The 25,092-nt window shown below is 46.8% G+C and overlaps 1 protein-coding gene and 1 long non-coding RNA gene across 2 annotated transcripts; one reads left to right on the forward strand and one right to left on the reverse strand.

Annotated features, from left to right (window-relative positions):
- Window positions 1-3,536: 3,536 nt before the first annotated feature.
- On the reverse strand, window positions 3,537-24,666 carry LOC143845168 (leukocyte elastase inhibitor-like). Its single transcript, XM_077353316.1, has 6 exons — window positions 24,496-24,666; window positions 19,774-19,911; window positions 19,095-19,212; window positions 10,371-10,513; window positions 7,397-7,549; window positions 3,537-3,941 (listed from the first exon to the last, which is right to left on the reverse strand). Exons 1-6 carry the CDS (start codon window positions 24,664-24,666, stop codon window positions 3,537-3,539), a joined length of 1,128 nt encoding a protein of 375 aa, XP_077209431.1.
- LOC143845169 (uncharacterized) lies at window positions 13,417-13,983 on the forward strand. The gene is made up of 3 exons (XR_013234299.1): window positions 13,417-13,505; window positions 13,625-13,744; window positions 13,876-13,983. It is a non-coding gene; the product is annotated as an uncharacterized LOC143845169 (long non-coding RNA).
- Window positions 24,667-25,092: the final 426 nt, after the last annotated feature.

Here is a 25,092-nt window from a genome sequence, read left to right on the forward strand (position 1 = left end):
AGGATTTTTAGTCACCAGACACATCTGGTGCACTTCGTTTCGTCAGACTTCTGCTTCTTCACTGGATTCAAGAAATCAAATAAAAATAAAAACAAAGTCTGAATGGTGCCCAAAGAAAGAATCTCGTAACTTAAGTGTCCTAGAAGAATTCTTCATATTTTTTCAGATACTCCTGGTTCATTTTAGACATGGCACACAAAGAAAGAGATTAGACAGTCCTAACCTCCATGTTATCTTTGTATTAAGGCATAACTCTTTTCATCTTTAGACTCAAGTTAAAAGAATATAGGAAATCCTATTCTATGTAGATAAAAGAGAGTAATTATATGAATCCACTTAAATATATTATTCCCAAAGCAAGCAGGTCGCAATCAGGGAGTCCCTTGGAAGAAGAAGCAGCTCACAGTCCATTCAGACTTCCATATTTAGAGGTCTTCCAAACTTCTTTTCAGCAGCAGCCAGCTGTCCCTCTTGGCAAGGCTCATGATTAGGTTACAAAGTTCAAACACCTTACAGAGGCCTCTGTACACCTGTACCTTCTCATCCGTAAACCACACTATGGGAGCGGAAAGAATAAAGGAATAAGGGCATTGTGGGAGGAGAAAGGGGCGGGGCAAGTCTGGTATAAAACGTCAAAGGGGCCAATTGTCAGTCCGAGTGTCAGTTCAGGGCCAAATGTCAGTCCAGGACGCGGGTCCCGATTGGCCCCTTGGCCTGTCCCAGACATCACCGGGCCAACAGGGTGAGCGGGCCGAGCAGGTGAGGCTTTGGGGCAGGGAAAGGTGCTATGAAGTATTTGTAAAAATATGAAGAATTCTTCCAGGAGACTTAAGTTATGAGGTTCTTTCTTTGGGCACCATTCAGACCTTGTTTTTATTTTTATTTGGTTTCTTGAATCCAGTGAAGAAGCAGAAGTCTGGCAAAATGAAGTGTACCAGACCTCCATGTGCACTCCAGGGTGACATTTAAGATATTTATGTGTCCTTTACAAATTGAAGATTGAAGGTCCCAGGTATAGTGTGCACAGGGCTTTTTACCTACTGCTAGCTCGAATAAATCCCTGCCGTCCACACAGGATTCGATTCACATTTTGATTTTGGGCACATTACATATTCCCTCTGCAACAAGCATGATTAATTTGTAATGACTCTACCTTTCCCCTGCAATATCCTGGAGTGGATATAAGCCTCGATATTTCAAAAACCAAATTAACTCATGGTTAACTGATTGTGACCTGCTTGCTTTGGGAATAATATTTTTAAGTGGATTCATGTAATTACTCTCTTTTATCTACATAGAATAGGATTTCCTATATTCTTTTAACTTGAGTCTAAAGATGAAAACAGTTATGCCTTAAGAAAAAGATAATATGGAGGTAACGACTGATTAATCTCTTTCTTTGTGTGCCATGTCTAAAATGAACCAGGAGTAGTTTTGCCATGTACCTTTTCCCAGGAACTTAATGATACAGGAAAATTAAATAGACCCCTAAAGCTTCTCCAATGCCTGCTTGTACCTGAATCAGACCAGACCAGAGTCATTGAGACAAATGGAAAAGCTTTATTGTATTAATTGATTGTGAAAATCAAAGTCCTGTTGATATCAAAGAAAGAAGTAATGTTGCCCTATTCAAAGATGGTAGCCTCCCACCTTCCTAGCACTCAATGGTGAAATGTGTCCTAAGATGCTTCTACCCTTCCATAGGTATTTTTTTTAGGCATAAATGGTTACATTATTCATTCTTGTCTTTCAAAATGACTCTGAAGAGCTTTCTATACTTCATGTTTCTCTACTTTAAGGAATATCATAGCAGCTACCAATCATCTTTCCCTTCCTCTTCCCACAACAGCCATCTTATGAGGTATGTGGGGCTTAGAGAGCTCTGAGAGAAATGTGACTGGCTCAAGGTCACCCAGCAGGCTTCATGTTGACGAGTCGTGAATCAAACCCAGTTCTCCGGATTAAAGGCTGCTGGCTCCTTGAAGAGTCTAGCAGCACCAGTTTTCAGGTTTAACGGTACTGAATTATAGGATCAAAAATAGCTGATCCTGATAAATACTCAGGCCCATTCCGCACAAGTTAAATGTAGAATCATAGAATCATAGAATCATAGAATTGGAAGGGTCCATACAGGCCATCTAGTCCAACCCCCTGCTCAATGCAGGATCAGCCATAACCATCCTAAAACATCCAAGAAAAGTGTGTATCCAGCCTTTGCTTGAAGACTGCCAGTGAGGGGGAGTTCACCACCTCCTTAGGCAGCCTATTCCACTGCTGAGTGTGGCAAATTGAGCAGGAGTGTGGCAAATTGTAAATGCTACTAATTTGCAGTTACGCACGATGTCGCACACAATCTGCCACACTCCTGAAACCGATCAGCAAAAAGTGATTCGTTGTAGCGCTTAAAGGGAAATCCAGAAAAGTGGATTCACCCTCCGAAAAGTGCTACACTCTTGCAAACAATCTGCAACAGTAGCAAAAAAGACCTGTGCGTTAACATTGTTGCAGTTCCAGCCAAGAACTTCCGGCGAAGCGATCACCATTTTTTTTTCTCGGAGCAAGCAGAAAGCAACGAACTGGCGAGGCTTCATTCAGCCAGCGAGGCTTCTCCGGCTACAGTCCCTCTACAGAGCTGCTTTAAAGCTCCCCTCAAGTCACCAAGCACAACACAGCCCCTTTTGCAATTTCCCTTTATTTTCGGCCAAAAATCGCGCACGTGCACGGGGAGGGGGGGTTTCCACTTGGGGGAGCGTGGTAACGATGAATCGGCAGCTCACACGCCAGCTGCCAGCTGCCAGCTAGATGGGTCTCTACGTTAGGAGAAATCAAGGAATCAAGGCATATTCGTTGCAACTTGTGTTTTTCTTTTTTTTAAAAAACTGTGTTTAAAGGGGAAGGGGCTTTTCGGGAGCATGATAATGGCCGCCCATTGGCTGTTCGTTTGATTGACAGCCATGGGCGGGAAAAAGCACAGAAAAAATTGCTTCCTTTCTAGCGATTTTTGCGAGAATGGAAACCTGTGGGAAACGATTGAAACGCTACTGGATTCCACTACAAATGCAGGTATGCATAGGGCCGAATAGCACTTTTAAAAATAGCATTTCCGCTTTCAGGAACCAATTGGCAACATTGGTCCTTGTGCAGAATGGGCCTCACAATAAGCTTTAGGGAAAGACCACTAATGGAACAACTGCTCCAAAAATTGTTCGTGTCCACCTTTGGGGCAACATCCCTTCATTTCAAGCAATGAATGCCTCACTCCATATTCCAGGAAGCATTCAGTGCAGAAGTGGTGGGACACAGTGTTAAAACATCCATGCAGAATCAGCAAAACAAGCACAAGGGAAGCCAAGCGGCATTGAAATGAAGCCAAGGCAGGCTTCCTTCCACCTAGGCCACCGAAAGCAGTAGGAATTAAACTTGGCCTAGCTGCACAGGATTGTACAGCGAGTAAAAGATCTTCATTCTCTCTCAAGCAGGGTAAGGATAACTAATTGGGGAGTTCTCCCCTATGGTTCTGCCTTTTGTTTCACGTTTCATGGAGAAGCAACACTTCCGAGGATAAGTATATTATCTGAATCTATGTTACGGAGCAAAATCATAAAGGGACGGTTAATATTGAAAATTATTTCCCTACACAGACTGGAAAACATTGGTATTCTAGCAGTTGCTGCTGTAGCTTCTGTATCTCTTTCGTTCACTTCTATAAATGATGTGTGAACAATTTTGGACAAGTGGAGCTCAGGATATATCGACATCCCTGACAAGTCGGCCTTGGAGCTGTCAAAGACATCCAGCAGTCCTAACCCTGATAAATATGACTTCAGATCGAAGGTCTCTCCGAGCTTAAATTTCGGAATGTACACACGAACATCACTGACGGACATCTTTCTTGGGTCTGTCCACTCTTGGACCTCTTCTCCGGTGAGCCTCTTCTCCATCTACAATTAGAGACAGACACAGAGAGTACCAGGAAATCATTCCTAATTATTGTCACGAGACAAACATTTAGCAAAAAGGATAAAGCCTAATGTGCCTCTGAAAAGAGCTTATGGAGGAGAGCTTATGGGGCTCTACTGGGGTTGCCATAAGACAGGATAGCTTAGTGAAAAGGGGCCTTGAGAAGCAGAATTCGGAGAGTCCTCTCTGAGAACTCCAGAAGCCATCAGAGTACACTGCATATCTAAGAAACCTCCTGTCCCAATATATCCCCAGACCAACTCTAAGATCTCCAGATGTGAATGTGCTGGTGGTCCCTGCCCTCTCAAAGTGCAACTGGCCTCATCCAGGTCCTTTTTGGCCCTGGGCCCAGCCTGGTAAAATTCCCCGCCCACAGAGAAATATGCCCTGACAGAGCTATCAAAGTTCAGCAGGACCTGCATGCCAGAGCTCTTCTGAGGAAGCATTTGGATGAGAGTAGGTCGCAGTGACCAATCCTTCCCCACAAGAATACCCATACCACCCAGCTATATTGAGGCAGAGCATGGGGACTGAATTTTAATTATTTATTATTTATTATATTGTTTTTATTCTGATTTTAACTTTGTTGGAAACATGTTATACACCACCCTCAGCAAGGATACAGAGAGGGGAAGTGAATGAATGAATGGGATGAATGAATGGAATGGAATGGAATACTGGGCCAGATGAAGCAATGTTCCGAACCAGTGAACACTCCCCTTATTCCTGCCTACATTTCTGAATTAAAAACAAAATACTGTATTGACTGCTTCTCTGTTGCTGTATTTGTCCATGTCTCTGATATATCACTATTTAGGATGCCGAATATTTTATACTAGGGGCAAAGCCTGTTGTATCCCGGAATACGTGTGCTAGTGCTTGGGAAGAGGAAGGGGAGGAACTGTCCAGTCTGTAAGGGCACGGGGTTGAATGTGTGTGTTGTGTGGGAGGTTGTGGTGGCATGGTGACAAATGAGGGCACAGGTGTGGAGAGATGGGTGTCAAGAACCTGTGGTTTGGAATGTTAGTTGAGTGTGGGAGAGGACTGACATTTGGGAATTGTGGCATAGTGGTTACAGATGAGCTTTCCAGAGCCATGTCTTCAGATATGTGAAGGGAAAATCAGACTGGAGACTCTTCTTAGGGGGTGATTACATGGCAACCAATTCCTCCCCGTTCTACGTTCAATGTCATTTCCCTTCTTGTGTGAATAGGCCACAGACACCGAAATGTCCCCCTGCTCTAATACACATGGGGTAGTCACAGTACACAGGTATCCACCCTGCTCCTTCTGTCTCCATTTTTTACCGTTGATAGAACCTACATGGTTCTTTCATGGTTGCTACTTAGAAGAGCTGTATTTTCGTACTCTGCTGTTTACTATCCAAAGGAGTCTCACAGTGGTTCACAATTACCTTTCCCCTTCATCTCCCTACAATAGACAACCTGTGAGGGATGTGGGGCTGTGAGAGGTCTGAGAGAACTGGTCCCCAGTCACTCAACAGGCCTCAGGTGTCTTAAAGCAGTTTCCAATCGCCTTCTTTTCCTCTCCCTATAGCAGACTCCCCATGAGGGAGGTGGAGTAGAGAGACTCACTTGGAAGATGGCAAACCTAAGAGGGGGCCACTCTGTGCATAGCAGTCTTGACCTTAATCAGGTTTATGTACACCTAGGTTGTGTGGAATTCCAGAACATGAACCTACACCAATCTGGCATCCGTACCTCCTCTCTGCCATGTTTTCTTGACCTGAAATAGGTCAGGGAGTGCTAGGTGGCTGAGGGGGCATTACACAGTTATGAGGCCCCACTTCCAGACTTCAAAGAATATGTTCAGACCAGGGACCGCCAACCTCCAGGTGGGGCCTGAAGATCTCCTGGAATTGTGGCTCATCTCCAGACTATAAAAATCAGCTTCCCAGGCAAAAATGGCTGCTTTGGAGGGGTGACTGTGTAGCATTGTATCCCATTGAGGTTTAGGGATGCCAGCCTCCTTCACTGGAAGTATAGCTCATCTCCAGACAGTTAGGCTGAAGGGAAAACTCTCTCCCCTTGCATGCATCCCTTCAAAAGTAATGCACATAGCCACAGACACCCCTTGGCTAGTACAGTCTGTTTCTTGGCTGGTGACATCTGCCCTTCTGAAGCACGAGGCCTACTGCTGGCAACTGAAGTCCCTGTCATTGCCTAATAAAAGTGGATCACCTAGTTTCCCCCAAAATGTCACTGTCTACTTTCCTGTATAGCTAACTCCACTTGAAATTCTGGGCCACTTATGTCTTTGATTTCATGGGATCTTCCTGGCAAATACTGTTTTTATTTACCAGGCCAAGCTTGAAAAAAGGCACTTTAGTTCCCATGTTTCTCCAGACATTTACTTGTTCACTATTTACACTTTCAGACTGTAAATATTCTTTATTTAGATCTTCCTGCACTTTCCAGACTCACAGGACTGATGCTGGTATGTCTGTCTGGGCCCCAAAATACAAATATTTGCTGGTAAGATCTGGCCAAAGCCAACAGGCCAGGAGGATCACACCTGCACCACTCCACCCCAAACACAGTCTGCAAGCCTCTACCATTGTCTCTAGATTGCTGTTCATCTCTAGATTATAATGACCAGCTCTGCAGAAAAAAATGGCTAATTTGGAGGATGGATTCTGAGGCATGGTATGATTTTGAAGTCCCACCTCCAAACCTCCAAGAATATTTCCAACCCAGTAGTAGCCAATTTCCAGGTGGGGCCTGGAGAGTTCATGGAATTACAGCTCATTTGCAGATTATGAAGATCAGAGAAAAAGAAATACACATGACTTGGCTGTTTCTGCCATCCAGCAGCAAGGCTGGTCGGAGCAATACTTTGAGAAGGGGGTTTTCTGTGGCCTCCCTTTCAGAACCTCAAAAGGAAAGCACAAGTATGCCCACAGACTCCTCTGAGTTGCTCTTTAAAACACCTCCCCCCCCCTCAGTCAAGGGCTGTCAGAGGTTCCTTCACAGAAGGCCTGAAGGGAAGCGGGGGGGGGGGGGGAGGAAGTGCACTCACCGACCAACCACCAGCTGTGTCAGTGACCTGAGTCAAAGTGCGGGAAGTTGTTGGATATGACAGTTAAGATGGTCCTGGAGCGAAAAGGGCTGTCTAAGGGTCTGTTTTCCCCACCACCCTGGCAGTACCACTAGCCTCTCCTGACAGCGGCCAAGGGCACCCTGGTGACAATTGCCCCCCACCATCTGGGCAGCCCATGTGCATCTGTCTCTGTCAGTGGCCAGGGGCAAACTGGCTGCCATGTTGCTAGACTGCCCTTGGATGAGCTGGGGGGGGCAAGGCCTGTCCAGACTGCAGGCCGATCGGGACGTGTGCCCAATCTCCGCCCACCTACCCCTTACACTTTTATTTATACAGTGCAAGCTGTTACAGATTTTTTGGGGGGTGGGGAGATCACCTCTTCCAGGCCAATGTCATCAGGCAGCAGGACAGTCATACTAAGTCTTTTCCCCTTGTACGGCAGTTCCAGGACACTCAATTTGCGTTCAGGTATGTACCGAAAGGGAAGCTTCTTGGACATGTGCATCATCTTCACGGTCTTCTTTTCTTTCTGGATGGGGGAATGAAAAAAATGGGTCAGGGAGATTGTAAGTGTACCATTGATGAGTGGACATAGACAGGAACAATTTTGCTCAAAATATGTTAAAACAAGTTATGCTTTGTAGCTTCCAATGGCCATTAACTCCTCCTCTAGCTACTAAAGTTACAGAGCTACTGAAGTTACAGAAGGTTCCTCCAGCCTAAGACGAGACAAAACCCAAGAATACTCAGGGTTCCTGTACAGCCCCCTAGTGGGCCACCTCCAAACCTCAGGGAGCAGTCATAATTTGGGAGACAAATGGACATATCTGGAATTTTAACCACTTCCGCCTTCCCACTTGCAGTGGCCTTTGGTCAGCAACCAAAGTTTTATACTTCTCCCACCACTCTGAGGATAAAATCCCAGATTCATGCTTAAAAAAAATCCCCACCCATTTGGGAAACCCTTCTAGGGCTGTTCACAAAACCCTGCTTGAGAAAGCTGGGGATAAAAGTTAAGTAACACTGATTTAGAGCTTATAGGCATAATTGATAGCATATGTGAAGCTGCATTTGTTATCTTAGTAGTAAAAGCAATTTTGATTTAACCTTTTCACTTTATTCTCTTGCATGCATTCTGTGTGGATTATCAGAAATCGAGGGCAGCATAACATTTTTCACCTACCTAAATATTGGTTTGTCGATTAATAATGTAAAAAGAATAAGGTTTTCACAGTTTCAAGCTAAATACAATAGAAAATAGTATGTCGGGATCTAAATAAACTTATAACTATTAATACAAAAACAATTTGGGTTATGGATTTATAGCCTGAAGTATCAAAAAATGGAACTCTTGCTGTTTAACAGGATAGACGTTTCGGCTGCCAGCCTGCATCGGCATGAATACATTCATTGGCTCCATCAAAATTCATTCAGCTTTGGGTCAAAAAGCATTTAAACTGAACTCTGACTCCAAAGAACCTAATGCAGGAATAATCAGTGTTATATTTAGATGGTTTTAACATTTTTATAGCCATATACAGTATTATGTTTTGCATTTTGGTTAAAAATATAAGCAGATTGAAAATGGCAGGCGGGGTCCTTATTTGGTGAGCAACATAAAATACCAAAATCGTGGCCTCAGTCTAGCCCAAGAGATCTGTGTATAAAAGGAGGCTTCCATTCACAAATATCTTTTTCTATTTATTCATTTGACTCTCTAGGCTGCCCTCTCTACTGAAGTGGACTCAGGGTGGTGAACAACATGTAGAAAAACAATACTCTTGAAATCACAATTCAGCATTATTAAATCATTTCTAAAGCACAAAGTACACCCAGAGATGTAATCCCCAAACCCAGGGTGGGCGTGTGTGTACAGGAGGGAGGCCAGTATGATGTTGTTAGTGGTGGTTTTACTTGCCTCAACCACAGGCCTGGTTGAAGAGCTCTGTTTTGCAGGCCCTGCAAAATTTAAGGGTTTTCTGCACACTTAAAAAATAGTGAAATACTTACCTTTCATTGTCGTTATACTCTGCCCCCTCCATATGACATCACCAACATGTAGCATCTGAGCAGTAAACAGCCAGCGACATCTTCCATTTTAAAGCGCTAGTTGATGACTCCTCCAAAGTGGATTCACCAACATTAGTAGTGCTATTAACCAGAGAGCAACAAGAAGGCCACCAACAAAAAAAATGTATGGAGGTGAAGAAGCACTATCTCGACCAACAAAGCCCCATCCTTGCACACACATCCCTTTCCCTGCTCTGGGGACAGGAGTTGTTGTTTTTTTTATTTTATTTTAAGAACAGCGTGGAGCAACAAATAGGCGTTCAATAGTGCAGGCAAAGGCAAAATAAAATTTCCCCCAAAGTTGTAGTTCAAAGCATGCTTCTTTCAGCTTCCCCCTATCAGTAATGATATTTATTTTTAAAAGAAGCAAGACTCGTGATTCCATAAGCAGTGGCAATAAGGATGCACCATACATCTATGATTAGATGCATAGGTGTTTCAATGGAGAGCTATTGATTTTTAAAAAATTAGCGGGCATCACAGGCCTTTTAAAGCATGGAGAAAGGGTATTTGCTAACTGGCATGATTGACAGGCAGAAGAGAGTCACATATAAAATGTGTTGCTCTCTTTTGCCATTTCCAGCAGCTGTTGTGGAGGGAGAGAAGCATGAAATAGCAGCAGAGAAGAGTGAGACAGCAAAAAAGGTGAGGAGAGGCCAGGAGGCATGATTATATGTAGCGCTACTCCACTCAGCTGGTGTAATGCTATTTTTAACCATGTTTGGAGATGCCCTTATTGAGCTCTGACAGGGCCCTGGTGTTTTCTGGGAGCTCATTCCACCAGGCACCAGCCAAGGCCAAGGAAGGTCTGTTGAAGGTTGACCAGATTTGTTTGTGGCCAGGGACTACTAGCCTGTTTGTACCTGCTGAGCGCAAGGCACTCCCGGGGACTAGGCCCAGACTGCGTATGGCCTTAAAAATTAGATTTCCACACTGTCAAGACAGGGGAGGAGCACTTCTTTGTCCGGCCTCTTCCTCCCCAGCCACCAGAACTCCACCTTTGAAGGGTTCAGTTTCAGGGGGCCTTGCCTGAGCCATTTTGTCAGTCTCTAGACCCTGAGTCAACGACACGGGGGGAGGGGGGGAACGACTCAGCTGGCCATTCATTGACAGAAAGTGGTGCCATCTGCATACTGATGTGCTGTGGGTAGAACAGGATGGGGACTTATGTGGTTTAGGATTCCCAACAAAATTCACAAAATCTCCAGTTATCAGCACCTTAAAACACATCTTGTACAGACGGGTGAAAGAGGGAAGGTGGAACTAAGCACTGTGGTTACCTTATTGAGTTGGAACGGCATCTCCTCGGTCATCCCCACTTCAAATGGCTCTTCCCAGCTGCCATTGAAGTAGATAGCATTCACCAGAATTAGTCTGGTCATCTCGCTGACTGTGCCTTCAGGTAACAAGTCAAGGATTTTACCTGGAATGAAACGGCAGAAGAAATAATAGACTAAGGGCCATTTCGCACAGAGCTCAAAGTTGCTATTTGGTTGCTGTTAGCGAAATCGCTACTTCAACTAGCGAAATGTAATGTGCCCGTAACGCACAGCTGCGGTTTTTGCGGAATTTAGCACTTTCACTTCTCGTCACTTTCGTAACCCACAGGCTTCCGGTTCTCCGTCCTTTCGCTACAAAGGAGGTCCCTTTTTAGCGCTTCTGGCCTCCCGTGCCCGTCAATCAAACTGCAGGCACACCTTTGACCTCGACCCTAAAGCCGGACTTGTCGGGGTTCCCTTTTTTTTTAAAAAACCCAGGAAACCCCGTAGCAACGCGTTATCGTCCAATCATTGGCGCCCTAGGAACGTGTTTTCTACTGTTTTCTATGATCCAGAGGTTGATGCATTGATATGTTTGATTGGTTAATCCCCGCCCACAGTACACGCCCACAGGTTACCTGCTCATATGCACCTGGGCAGACACGCGGTCGGCCTCACTCTTTGTTTGCGTAGCCTACTGCCCGCAGCACAGGTTAACGTTGCAATGGAGAGGATTATTTTTCAATTGTTGTCTCAGATGCTTGCAGTGGTCCAGCGTATCCACACCACCGTGCGGCATAGGAGGGCTGCTATTGAGGACTACCGAGAACGTATTGCCAGAGCGATGACCAGCAGTACAAGACGTTCTCTACGGGCAACCATGGCAGCAAAGAGGCACTGGCAAGCTCTGGCAGAGGTCCGGTTCCCCCCCCGGTTCTGGGTGGACGAAAGATCCTCTGACTGATGGGAAAATTTTGTGTGGGCTCGCTGGGATGATGACCACTGGATTGCCAACTTTAGAATGTCTAGGGGAACATTTTTTGAACTCGTGGAGGCTCTACGTGGACGCATGGAGAGGCAAGTCACTGGCATGCGGCGCCCCGTGCCAGTGGAAAAAAGGGTGGCAGCCACATTGTGGTACTTGGCCACCCCTCAGTACTTCCGGACAGTAGCCCAGCAATTCGGACTCGGAGTCACAACGGTTGGCGATATCCTTAAGGAGTTCTGCTTCGCCATGGAGGCGGAATTGTTCAGCAAAGTCGTGTGCCTCGGAGACCGGCTTGGAGCGGTGAGTGTCATTCTATCCCCTTTGCCCTTTAAATTTTTTTTCTTGTTTGACAGGTCAGCAACGAAGACGCGATGCACCCCACGCTGACATGCCATGGCTTATATTCTTATCTTTCCCTTATTCCAGAGTATGGACGGGTTTGCCAGGCTTGGATTCCCGCATTGTTTTGCGGCCGTCGATGGAAGCCACATCCCTATCCGTGCCCCCGGGGGAAGCATAAAGGAGTACGGGAACAGGAAGGACTTTTGTTCTGTTCTCCTGCAAGGAACTGTGGACTTCTCCGGACGGTTTATCGATGCCGAGGTGGGGTGGAGTGGCAGGAGGCATGATGCCCTTGTTTTCAGGGAATCTAACCTCAGGAAAGCCATGGACGAAGGGGTCTTTGTTCCAGGAAACCCCACCGCCACCATTGAGGGCGTGCGTGTGCTGGCATTGGTGCTCGGGGACGGAGCCTACCCATTACGCCGCTGGCTCATGACTCCCTATAAGCGGCCAAGGACAGACGTGCAGAGCCACTACAACCTCACTCACTCCCGGGCAAGGAATGTAGTGGAGCGTGCCTTTGGACGTTTGAAGTCCTGGTTCCGATGCTTGATGTCACGACTCCATGTGCATATAGACAATGTGACTCCGCTGATCATCGCGTGTGTCATTTTGCACAACATCTGCGAGGACAAGGGACATAACATCCCCTTCCCTGTGGATGAACCTGATCCTGTAGTCCTTGAGGACACACAAGACATCCCTGAAGCAAGGAAAAAAAGGATCTATGCGGAGGGGTGCAAGGTTCGGGACGCTATAGCCACCCACATCTACAGAAACAGGAAGCGTGTTTGATTGTTTTTTCTACTCTGGTGTTGAATAAAGTTTTCTGTTCTTTGTTTAACCTTGTCTTGTGCGGTTTGTCTACTTAGCCACCAAAAAAACGGGGATTCTCTGGTCCAAAAGGACTTTGACAGCCCTAAATGCTAACTCCCCGCTGACATTGACAAACACAATACGGAAGCGCTGAACGGGGAAAGTTTGGGGAGGCGGGTAGCCAGGAAGTATTGGCGACCCCTGTCAAACCGGAGGATCAATCCACTTATGTTCCAAGGAATAATTTTATTGGTGGGCAGCTTTGATACATTTAAAATAGGGGTGGTCGATCGGAGCAACGCATGTTCGTTCCCTAACCGTCATTCCGAAGATGCCGAAGCCACGGAAGGGCTCCTTCTGGCAGCGCGCCGAGGCTGAGGCACTTCTGGAGCTTGTTCTCCAATCAAAAAGTGTTGGCCGCCTTATGGCCAGCACCCACTGCCACACCAAGGGTGCTTACCTGGTGTTGGCATCAAAGCTGAGGGAGAGGGGCTACGTCCGGACCTGGGAGCAGGTCCGGACAAAATTTAAGAGGGTGAAGCTGGACTTCCTCAACAGTCTAGAACAGTGGCGGGGGGGTCCCGCAGCCAAGTGGGAGAACGGTCTTCCACGACCAGATGGTCAAGATATGGGAGAAGGCTGGGAAGCCCCCCCTGGAAATGAGGAGGCATATGGGTGAGTGCTGCCCTCGTTGTGTTTTACCCTTAAACATGCATGGAATGACTAGCTGCCTCTTTCCCCTACTGTCCCCAATGAAATTTGAGAAAGTATTAAGATGCTGTCAACCCCCTCTGACTTAGCCCGCCAGTACTGTAGAACCACTTTGGTTACGCGCTTTGAGTATGATTGTGGTGTGGCCATCAGCTGTGTTTCATCTCTGGTTTGTTTGCTCTTACTTATGATTTGTCTTTTTCTTTGCCCAGCTACACAATCACCATCCAAGCTGGCAAAAGCACCTGAGCGTGAGGAAGGGGAGGAAGAGGGACCTTCCACCTCAGGACAGGCTGCAGGTGAGAGTTTTATGTCTTTGAGGGAGACCCATGTGTGTGTACCCCCATGGAGCCATATGGGAGCCTGCTGTGATGCTTCCATTTGAAGTGTGATTAAATTCTTTATTTGATTTCTATAGCAGAAACTATGGAGGCAAGGCTGCGTGCCATGGAGGCCAGGGTGACTTCCTTAGAGGCTGAAGTGGCAGACCTAAAAGGGGAGATGGAGCGGCAAAGGCAGCAGAGGGAGGCGGAAGAACGTAGGTTATGTTCCCCACTGCCCAACTCTTCTCACACTGTGGCTAAGGCCACTAAAAAGTGTATCCATGTAAACTCCAGGTTGGAAAATATGTTTGGCACTAATGTGTACTTTTTCTCCCTCCCCATACAGTTAAGAAGAAGGAGGACGAAGACCTCTTCCGCCGCAAAGTCAGGGGGACCATGGGACGGTTGTGCAGGAGAGTGAGGGAGATGGAAGGGGCTGGGGAGGGGAGCAGTGGGACCTGAGTTTTGTTTTCTGTTTGTGTTTTGGGGTGGGGGGTGTTGGGGGGGTTCCTAGTTACATTGCCCATTTTTCTATCCCTGTTAAACTGTTTATTAAAATAAAATGTTGTTGCAAATTTCCTGAAAAAGACTCCAGTGTGACTCCTTACACTCGCACACCTTTCACCCCAAACTCCTAAAACACCTTTAACCTTTAAAACACCCTCCAACCTCCAACCCACACAACGGTACCAGAATAGGCACAATCACTAGAGAGGGTACACAGAGACAGAGTCAAAAATATAAACTTTATTTAACAGACAACAGCAAACACAAATAACGTTAAATAGACAAACTGGCCCAAACTAGGAGGGGGAGAACTTGTCCGCGGGTTTAACTATTCTCTTCCCGAGAACAGTCCTCCTTCTCGTTTGGGTCGAGGCATTCTGAGACGGGGTGGGTGGGGTGGGTGCTGGAGGTGGTGGGGTAGGTGTGGGTGGGGGGGGGGACGTGCACGGTAATCTGAGGAGGGTTGGCCGTCTCCATAACCGCGACCGCCCTCTCCATCAGCCTCCTTATCAGTCTCACCTCCTCCACGCTTTCGCGTAGGGATTGGTTCGACTCCCTAAGGATTGCACGAAATTTTTTTCCCTCCTGGGCCACGAGGGAGAGCATCGCCTGGTCTGCGGCAGCGGCACGCCTGGAGAAAGAGGATCCTTTCTCCCACACTAGTTAAGACGGAGACGCGCCGCAGCCTGCCGCGTTCCCTCGCCAGCCTCTCCTCTGCTTGGAGAGCACCTCTAGGTGGTGAGCCGGCTGGCTCATTGTCTTCTGAAAGGACCTCTGTTGGCAAAAAATGAGAAACAGAACTGTTAGTACCATCGAGACAGTCAAAACCCACCCTGGTGCACATGGTGGCCTTTCTTGGTTACATATTGTTAAACCAAGACTCAAAACTATGCCAGGGGAGCACATAGTTATTGTTTGTTTGCCCATGGTGGCCTTTCTTGGTTACATATTGTTAAACCAAGACTCAAAACTATGCCAGGGGAGCACATAATTATTGTTTGTTTGCCCATGGTGGCCTTTCTTGGTTACATATTGTTAAACCAAGACTCAAAACTATGCCAGGGGAGCACATGGTTATTGTTTGTTTGCCCATGGTGGCCTTTCTTGGTTACATATTGTTAAACCAAGACTCTAAACAATGCCCGGGGAGCACATGGTTAGTGTTTTTTTGCCCATGGTGGCCTTTCTTGGTTACATATAGTTAAACCAAGACTCAGAACAATGCCAGGGGAGCACAAAAATGAAAAGGAAGCACACGGTTAGTGGCTTGCGACATTGTCCTGCAGCCATGGCTCGAAAGGAACAGTTCATGCACGCTCACCATCTTGTATCTGTATCCGCCTGCGCAGGGCAGGAGGTCCAGCCACCCCACGCTCCTCCTCCTCCTGCGTCCCGGGTATGAAATCTGAAAAAAGGAAAAAAAGAACATGATTTAGGACCAAAGTGTGGCAAAGCAAGCTTCAAACCCTAAAGCAGCAACGTTGAGGGACTCTCTTCTGTCTCTTAGCAGTGCTGCTGCCCTGCACAAACAGAAAAGCACAAAGCAGTTAACCCCCCCCCCCTTATTGCAACTGATACTTACCAACATTTGTTGACGCCCCAGAATCACTGTCCTCTGCCACCGCTGCTGGGGACTCGAGGACCACCGTCCCAGGCATCTGTGTCTCTGTGGACAAGAGCAGAAAACAGTGAAAAAGGAGCAAGCATACAACCTGAACCACACAGCAAGCTCCCAAAGTAGTGGCTAAAGCACTGCAGAAGGCCTATGGCTGAGGCCTGCAGCAAAACTTTTTGGGTTGTTGGTTAAACAGTACCGTTTTAAAAAGCCACCATAGCAAGCAATCCACAAACAGGCTGGCATATTATGCTTTGCAACGAACACAAGGCATACAATAGTGAAAAAGGAGCAAGCATACAACCTGAACCACACAGCAAGCTCCCAAAGTAGTGGCTAAAGCACTGCAGAAGGCCTATGGCTGAGGCATGCTGCAAAACTGTTTGGGTTGTTGGTTAAACAGTACCGTTTTAAAAAGCCACCATAGCAAGCAATCCACAAACATCCTAGCATATTATGCGTTGCAACGAACACACGAGAAAAAGATTCCCAAACGTCAGAACACACATTTGCTCAAAATGAAATATAAAATTAAACTAAAATTACTTACCGGAGGCAAGGGGCGTTTGCTGAGGAACCTCCTCTGGCTCCCCAGGAGCGATGGCCATTAGGTCCAGCGTGACCATGTCCGCGGCTCGTTGCTGGACGGGGGGTGGAGGCCGAAAGGTGGACGAGGTGCCCTCGCCGGGATCCTCCTCAGCGGGTGGTTCCTCGACCGGGGCAGCCGGCTTCTGAACCACCTTAAGGCTCCTCCCGACGCGCTTCGGCCTGCCGGCTCCTTCCCCGTCGCCGTACAGCGGACGCTGCTCCTCAAAGTAGGGGCAGGTCACCTTCTCGTTGCCGGAACCCTTATTATGGTTCACGGCATGCATATACTCCGCCCGCATTGTTTTAGTTTTTGACCGGCATTCAAGGCCGGTCCTGTTGTGGCCCAGGGCACGCATCTTGATGGCCACTTGTTCAAAGACCTCCCGATTCCTGTGCGAGGACTGGAAGGCGTCCTGGATTTTCTCTTCCGAGAAAATCGCGATCAGGTCCCTGATCTCCGCGTCCCTCCATGTTGGGCCACGGCCGGTTGCAGGGACGGATGACGCTTGCGAAGAAGATTCCATGGTGCCTTCGCGAGTAGCTGAGCAAAATGGAGGTGCTAGGTGCAGGGTGCAACGGATCATATACCTTCCCGCACACAAAGACAAAGGGACTAGCCGGCTCCTGATTGGTGGAGGGCAGTAGGGGACACGCACATTGGCCACATGAGGTCACATGTCACATTCAAAACTCCTCGCGCGGGAACAGGATCTGCTCCTAATGGCCAGATTAGCGCCCTTGTTGTTTGACTTCTCGCATGCGCTGATTCGTCCACACGCGAGAAGAGCAGTTTGAACATGCAGCGGGAGCCATTTTACTGAAATGTCCGCCATTACAAAAACGCATGCCGGTCTAAAACCGAGAGCAAGTGCGGCGGTACGCGACAGTTCCCCAATAATATTCACCAACCAAAGCATAAATCAATGACATTTTACTGGCGAACGTTCGTTGGCACGCTCAGCGGAAAGTTTTTTAAAATGAACGGCGGACAGCGACTCCGCTTGCCGAAGGTCTAGCCGCCGATGGAAGGGGTTGTCCGCACCCAAGCACAACCACGTACCCGGAACCACACAAAGACCCACTACACATAAACCGCCCCTCATGGTATCACCTCGAATCATATCTATAGAACCCCACTAATCTAAACAGGAGACTGCGAGCGGCGAACGTTCGTTGGCACGCTCAGCGGAAAGTTTTTTAAAATGAACGGCGGACGGCGACTCCGCTTGCCGGAGGTCTAGCCGCCGATGGAAGGGGTTGTCCGCACCCAAGCACAATCACGTACCCGGAACCACACAAAGACCCACTACACACAAACCGCCCCTCATGGTATCACCTCGAATCATATCTATTGAACCCCACTAATCTAAACAGGAGACTGCGAGCGGCGAACGTTCGTTGGCACGCTCAGAGGAAAGTTTTTTAAAATGCTCCCTGTACGTTGACTCCGCTAGTACTGGCCGAAGGTAGACGGGGTTTTAAGCTTTGGGCAAATGTTTGGAACGTGACGGTGTGTGCCACTGTGCTTTTGAAATACTCTTGTGGTGTCTGGGCAGAATTTCCGAAAGTGATCGTGCTAGAAAGCCAGTCGCTGTCTCGTTGCCTCGTAGATCCCCGCTCGCTCGGAGAAAAAAAATGGCGGACAGTTCGCCGGAAGTTTGGAGGAAAGGCTCGGGAGGAGGGACTTTGAAGAACCCGCAACAATGGTAACGCACAAGTCTTTGGCGCTATTGTCGCAGATTGGTTGCAGGAGTGTAGCGCTTTCCGGAGGGTGAATCCACTTTTCTGGATTCCCCTGAAAGCGCTACAACGAAGCGCTTTTTGCGGGTCGGTTGCAGGACTGTTGCAGATTGTCTACGACGTCGTGGGTTATGGCAAATTAGTAGCGTTTCCAATTGGCAACCATCCTGCTACTTTGAAGCCGTGCGAAATGGCCCTAATTTTCTGCCCAACACTTAAGGCATCTGGAACATTGATTTGTTTGGCCATTCATAATCCATGTTTCCTGCAAAGGAGGCCCAAGGCAGCTTACAAGGAAACCAGTGACAAAACAGGTAAAATGAAAATCCGTGCATAAGAGTTGAGTGTGGGCTGGTGGCTTAATGCAAGGCAGAACTGGCTATTGTCACTGTGTTCAGCCCAACTTGCTGCCATATGCAAGATCTACAGTGGGCATTATAGGTCAGAATCCAGTTTCCTACAGGGGACGCTGGAGGGACACAGAAATACCATTGATCCAATAAGTTTTCAAATTATCTCCTCCAGTGCTCTGATTGGCTGAACAGGACACTTCCTACTTGAGCACACTCCCCCCGCTTGCCTTCAGAACTAACGTTGGACAGTAGAAGAATGACTACAGACAACAGCTAGCTAGTCAGTTAGGTACGTAGTTATTTGTCTTGCTGCTGCTAACTCCCAGTTTGTCACTAGGAAACCTCATCCCTCCCCTAAGAACTGCTCCGCAATCTTTTATAACAATTATCTAAGCAAGAGGCCCACAAACATTCATGCAGTCTGCTCTCTCTGTCCCAAAGCAAACAGCCTGCCTGAAGCATGGCAAAGGGCCAACAACTGCGAGCCTAGCCATGTGACGAATCCTGTGAAAGACACAACTATCACTTAAATCTAGGGGGAAAGGGAAGAATTACGCCATGTCCATGGGAAGGGGAACTTGATTTTAATCTAATGGCTCTGCCATAGCAAGTAATTGTCATGGGAGAGGTTGGGTTCTGCCTCTCCCTAAGAATGATGAAGGACAGCAAACAGAATGGCACATGATGCTAACCAGGAACAGACTCACCTGAGATCCCTCAGAAAGACAAGAGGTTAGGACAGAAAGTCTTTGACCGTCTCACCTCCAGTTTGCTCTTCAACCCACTGGTTAATCTGCTTGCGGGCTTCAGATGCAGCATTTTGAAAATCCACGGTAGATAACTCAGCGCCATATAGTTTCTCAAGGTTCGTCAAAAAGTCCTGGAGAAATCATGTAGGATTTCTTTCTATATATTGTATTAGTCACCCTCACACCTAGGAACTACTGACTGAATTAATCACGTATCTGGATGGCAGCAGGAATTGCATTTCTTTGAAATAATCCTCATTGACCAAAATAACTCTCATCGCAGGGAACTTCTCATCGGGGATAATAAGCACTGAAAAATCAGCAGAAACTCTATCACTATTTCACAGCATGTGACACCCCCACCCCCCAAGACCCTCCATAAAGGACAATTTCTCTCCCCTCACTAAGATCTCTGTGACTGCAAACCTTTTGGCATCATCTGATTGGCAACTGGCACCAAAATCCCAACTTCCTAAAAGACCCTGGGTCCTTAACACCAAAACCCCAACATCCTCCAAAGCATTCTTAACTATCTGCATTGCCTGTTTACTTTTCTTTCCTCGAACAGCAGAGCTTGATTTGGGATCAGACAACTTTCAATCCCAGATTCTCACTGCAAAGAACTATCCCAGAATGCTGCTTGTGGGCCAGTCAAAACGCAAAGTGCTTTTAAGCCCTCAGCATCAACTTACCTGCAGAAAGGTGCAGCTCTTCTCCCCATAAAGCCGATTAGCAACCGTCAATATAAAGGGGGCGTCACTTTTGTTCAACTGAGCATTGAGCTTTTGGAATTGTGAATGAAGGTCCTCAAGACCATCAAAATGAAGCATCTGCCAGGGGGAAGGAAGGAAGAAAAGTGGGTTTTTCTCATTGTCTTCCCTTTCTCTGTCCCACATAATTTTCCTACATAACTTTCTTCTTATGCTTGCCACAGGGCAATATGCTCTGCAGGTATGAATCTGTTGGAGGTCCTGGGTCCAAGGGAGGTTCTGCTGGCATCGACAAGGTCCAGGGCCTTTTTGGTCCTGGCTCCGACCTGGTGGAATGAGCTCCCGAGAGAGTTGAGGGCCCTGATGGAACTATCAGGAACTTCTTCCTGATGTTTAGACAGAATTTCTTTTGAATTAATTTCATGCCAATGGTTCTGGTCCATCCCTCCAGTGCAAGAGAGAAAAACTCTGCTCCATCCTTTATATGGCAACCTTTTAAATACTTGAAGATGGTTATCAGATCTCCTCTCAGTTGTCTCCTCCCCAGGCTAAACAAACCAAGCTCCCCCAACCTTTCTTCATACGTCTTGCTCTCCAAACCCCTCACCATCTTGGTTGCCCTCCTTTGGACACGTTCCAGTTTTTCTACATCCCTCTTCAACTGGGGTGCCCAAAACTGAACACAGTACTCCAAGTGAGGCCAAACCAGAGCAGCAGCCCAAAATCCCATTTGCCTTTTTAGCCACCGAGTCACACTGCTGACTTATGTTCAATGTATGGTCTACTAAGACTCTTAGATCCTTTTCACACATGCTACTGCCAAGACAAGTCTCCCTCATCCTATATTGGTGTATTTGGTTTTTCCTACTTAAATGCAGACCTTTACATTTGTCTGTATTGAACTTCATTTTATTCAGTTTAGCCCACTTCTCGAGCCTATCAAGATCATCCTGTATTCTGAATCTGTCTTCTGTTGTATTTGCCACCCTTCCTAGTTTAGTATCATCTGCAAATTTAATAAGTATCCCCTCTAATCCCTCATCCAGATCTTTTATAAATATGTTGAAAAACACAGACCCCAGGACAGATCCCTGGGGTACACCACTAGTCACTGTTTTCCAAGAGGATGCTGAATCAATACCCTCTGGGTACGATTTGTCAACCAATTATTGATCCACCTGACAGAATTAGGATCCTTACTGCATTTTACTAACTTGTCAAGAAGAATATCATGCGGAACCTTATCAAAACGTTTACTGAAATCCAGATAAACTACGTCCATGGCATACTCTTGATAGAGCAAGGTAGTCACTTCCTCGAAAAAAAAGATAAGGTTTGTCTGACATGACTTGTTCTTGCGAAACCTATGCTGAGTCTTAGATATCACAGCTTTCAGTTCCAGCTGTTCATGGACTGAGCGTTTATTTGTTCCAAAATTTTGTCAGCTACAGATGTCAGGCTGACGGGTTGATAGTTACCCGGATCCTCCCTTTTCCCTTTCTTGAAGATGGGGACAACATTTGCCCACCTTCAATCACTTGGCACCTCACCTGTTCTCCCAGAACTGTCAAAAATAATGGACAGAGGTTCAAATATTACATCTGCAAGTTCATTTAGTACCCTTGGATGCAGCATCTGGCGCAGAAGACTTTGTTTCATTTAAAGAAACTAGGTGTTTGTGGACTGCTCCAACAGTGATCCTAGGCCACCATTCCTGTCCCTTGTGTTGTGTTACATTTTTGCCACATTGATCACTGTTTCCCTCACAAGAGAAGACTGAGGAGAAATAGGAGTTAAGCAGTTCAGTTTAAAGCATCCCCACAGGCTACGGAAGATCTTACTTAGGGTGAGCAGGGGGTGCCAAGTAACAAAAAAGCGAGATACCAGCAGAAGATACCACCAGAAATAAGGGAGGGGGGAGGGATTGCTGACCTTGGCAAATTGTGCAGCAGTGTTCCCTCTGGCCCCTGAGGAGAGCATGGTCAAGGAGTTGTAGATGCTGTCCGGGGAAATAATGATGTTGTCTGTTGGGTTATCTTCCCGGATTATTTTGAACAGTTGGATGGCGAAAGACACATACCTATTTCTATTCATGTTGCCAACCTGCAAGCGGGAAACAGAGAATGGTCAGTGTGTGGGTCTCCAACACACAATCCGAAATACCTCTGCCCATTCTAAGGGATCACATAGGAGGACTTTCGAGGGGAAGGACTTGGCTGAGATGGACCCTCTTGGAGGACACGTCTCCCTTTGTGGCTGTTGACAAAGGCCCCCGTGGTGGAGTCGGTGCCCGCTAACAAAAGGAAACGAAAAATGGCAAAAGGAGAGGAGGAGGAGGACAGTTACCAGATTCAGAAGCACAGCTGGCACTTCTTATGGCGTCTCTTGCTTTGGGGGTGTTTTTACGGATGACACACTGGAAAGAAAGGAAGACAGTGGGACCGATGAGGCTGTCCTCAGAGCAATGCCTTCACCTCAGAAAAGCTAGCAAATTTCATGGTATGCGGATGAAAGAGATGGAAAAACAGCCACCCCGCCCCAAAAGAATATATGCCAAGGTACGTTACAGAGCCTTCCTGAAACTCCGGAGTCCCTTGAGACAGGCAAGAAAGAAAGAAAGAAAGAAAGAAAGAAAGAAAGAAAGGAAGGAAGGAAGGAAGGAAGGAAGGAAGGAAGGAAGGAAGGAAGGAAGGAAGGAAGAAAGAAAGAAAGAAAGAAAGAAAGAAAGAAAGAAAGAAAGAAAGAAAGAAAGAAAGAAAGAAAGAAAGATTAGTTTTTTCTCACTTTTCCTTGAATGGTCAAACACTTTTTGCATTATTTTTTCTATCTCGCACCATTGTGAATCGGTTTCCAGCGATTCAACTAGCAACTTTTTTTATTGCTTCTTTTATTAATCTATTTTTGGGGGAGGGGTGAGGGGAGTTTTAAGCCCACCCCAAACCGCCCCTAACATGTGCCCGGCCTTGCTACGTCTCCATTGACTGACTGCACCCCCCACCCCCGCCCCACAAAGCCCTCTCCCTCTCGGGTCCTCCCCCACCCCCTAAGTCGAGAACGTCCCCGCCAGTCCCCAGGGGAGGACCGTGCCTAGAAGGTGCCTCCAGGGCTTGGCTCCGCTAAGCATCCCCTCTCCAAGTCGAGGTGCCAACTCTGGGTTGGGAGTTAAATACCAACCTGGGAGTTAAATACCAAAGTCCTGTTGATACCAAAGAAAGCAGAATTGCTGCCTTATCCAAAGGGGGCCGCCTCCCACCTTCCCAGCACGGAATGGGGAAGTGTATCCAAAGGTGCTTCTACCCTTTCATAGGTATTTCCTTCTGCACAAGTAGTTATACTTTCCTGAAGAGCTTTTTCTGCTTCACATTTCTCTACTTTAAGGAGCATCCAAGCGGCTTACAATCACCTCTCCTTTCCTCCCCGCACAACAGGCATGTTGTCAGGTAGATAAGGCTGTGCGAGCTCTTAGAGAACTGTGAACATCTAAAGGTCGCCCAGCAGGCTTTCTGAGAAGGAGTTGGGAATCAAACCTGGAACTCCAGAGAAAAGGCTGCTGGCTCTCACCACTGGAAGAACTGCTCCAAACTCGTTTGATGTATACCTTGGTGCAACATTGTTTCAAGCAATCTACATCTGGCTCCATTCCACAGGAAATATTTGGCACAGAAGTGGTGGGACACAGTGTGAAAACATCGGAGCAGAATCAGCAAACAAGCACAAGAGATGCCAAGCTGCATTGAGAGCAAGGCAGGCAGACTTGCTTCCTCCTAAGCCACTGAAAGCAGTAGGACTTAGGCCGGCAAAACTTTGCATAGGATTGCACAGCGAGTAAAAAAAAATCATTCTCTCTTAATCCAGGTAAGGGTACCTAGTTTGGGGAATTCTACTCTATGGTTCTGACCTTTGTTTATCTTTCTGGAGAAACAACAGCACACGACTCCAAGCTTGGATGCATAGAGGGGCAGTTAATAAATTGAATGAATGAGTGAATGAATGAGTGAATGAGTGAATGAATGAATGACACACAATTCAGCCAGATGAAGCATTCTTCTGACTCACTGAAAAATCCTCTACTTGCTCCCTATATTTCTGAAATAACTTTGCATAGGATTGCACAGTGAGTAAAAGATTTTCATTCTCTCTCAGTCCAGGTAAGGGTACCTAGTTTGGGGAGGTCTACTCTACGGTTCTGACATTTGTTTTATGTTTCATGGAGAAACAACTCTTACAAAGAAAAGTATTGTTTTTGTCAGGTTGTGATGGGTGAAAAACAGAAAGGGATGATCATCATTGAAATCTTCTTCCATCAGCAAACTGAAACTGCAAGATGTAATTATTCCACCAGTGGCTGCTGCACGCTCTGTTCCTTCTTCATTCACATCTATAAATGTCTTGTGAATAATTTTGGACACATAATGGTATGGGATCCTCACATCCCAGACAAGTCGGCCTTGCAGCTGTCAAAGGTTTCCAAGTAGACTGAAAGCTGAAAGATGGCAGTAAGAAGATGGCAGTATGAAAAGGAATTCCCATGAAAATCCAGATTCCCAGCTAAATCCCAAAGAAAGCCTCCCTTGTTGGTGTTGCAGCTTATATCTAAAGCATCCTCACAGGCTACAGAAGATTTTATTTATGGCTGACAGCGGATGCCCAGTAACAAAATCTCCAAATACCAGCAGAAGAAGAGTGGGAGGGGAGCAGGGTTGCTGACCTTTTGAGTTGTGTGGTTGAGTTCTCTCCAGCCCCTAGGAATACCATGGCCATGGCGGTAGAGATGCTGACTGGGGAGTAAAACATGTTGCCTGTCGGGTGGAATACCCTGAAGTTTTGGTAGAGACCAAGAGTGAAAGGCCCATCTGCACTTGCCAGGGGCTCCATGTCGGCAACCTGCAAGCGGGAAACAAAGGGGAACTTGCCGGAAGAGCACTCCCAGGACTGCGGGGAAGAGCCACCTGTGCTGCTGGGAAGGCAGGAACCTGCTTTGACAATAGACCAGGAGTCCTTGTGCTAGAAACAGAGCCCTGCCTAACTAATCCAGGAACACTCAGCAAAATATCTTTTAAAAATATTACACTCAAATTTCTTTAAAAAACAGATCGTTCCTATACATCTAGGAGGAGAGATGATCTCTTGAGCTACAAAGTATTTCAACAAATATGAAGAATTCTTCTAGGACACTTACGGTATGAGGTCCTCTCTTTGGGAACCATTCAGACCTTGTTTTCATTTGGTTTCTTGAATCCAGTGAAGAAGCAGAAGTCTGGAGAAGTGTACCAGATCTCTGTGTGCATTACAGGGTGACAT

This window comes from Paroedura picta, chromosome 9 (genome assembly GCF_049243985.1).
Source record: "Paroedura picta isolate Pp20150507F chromosome 9, Ppicta_v3.0, whole genome shotgun sequence".
Taxonomy (NCBI): Eukaryota; Metazoa; Chordata; class Lepidosauria; order Squamata; family Gekkonidae; genus Paroedura; species Paroedura picta.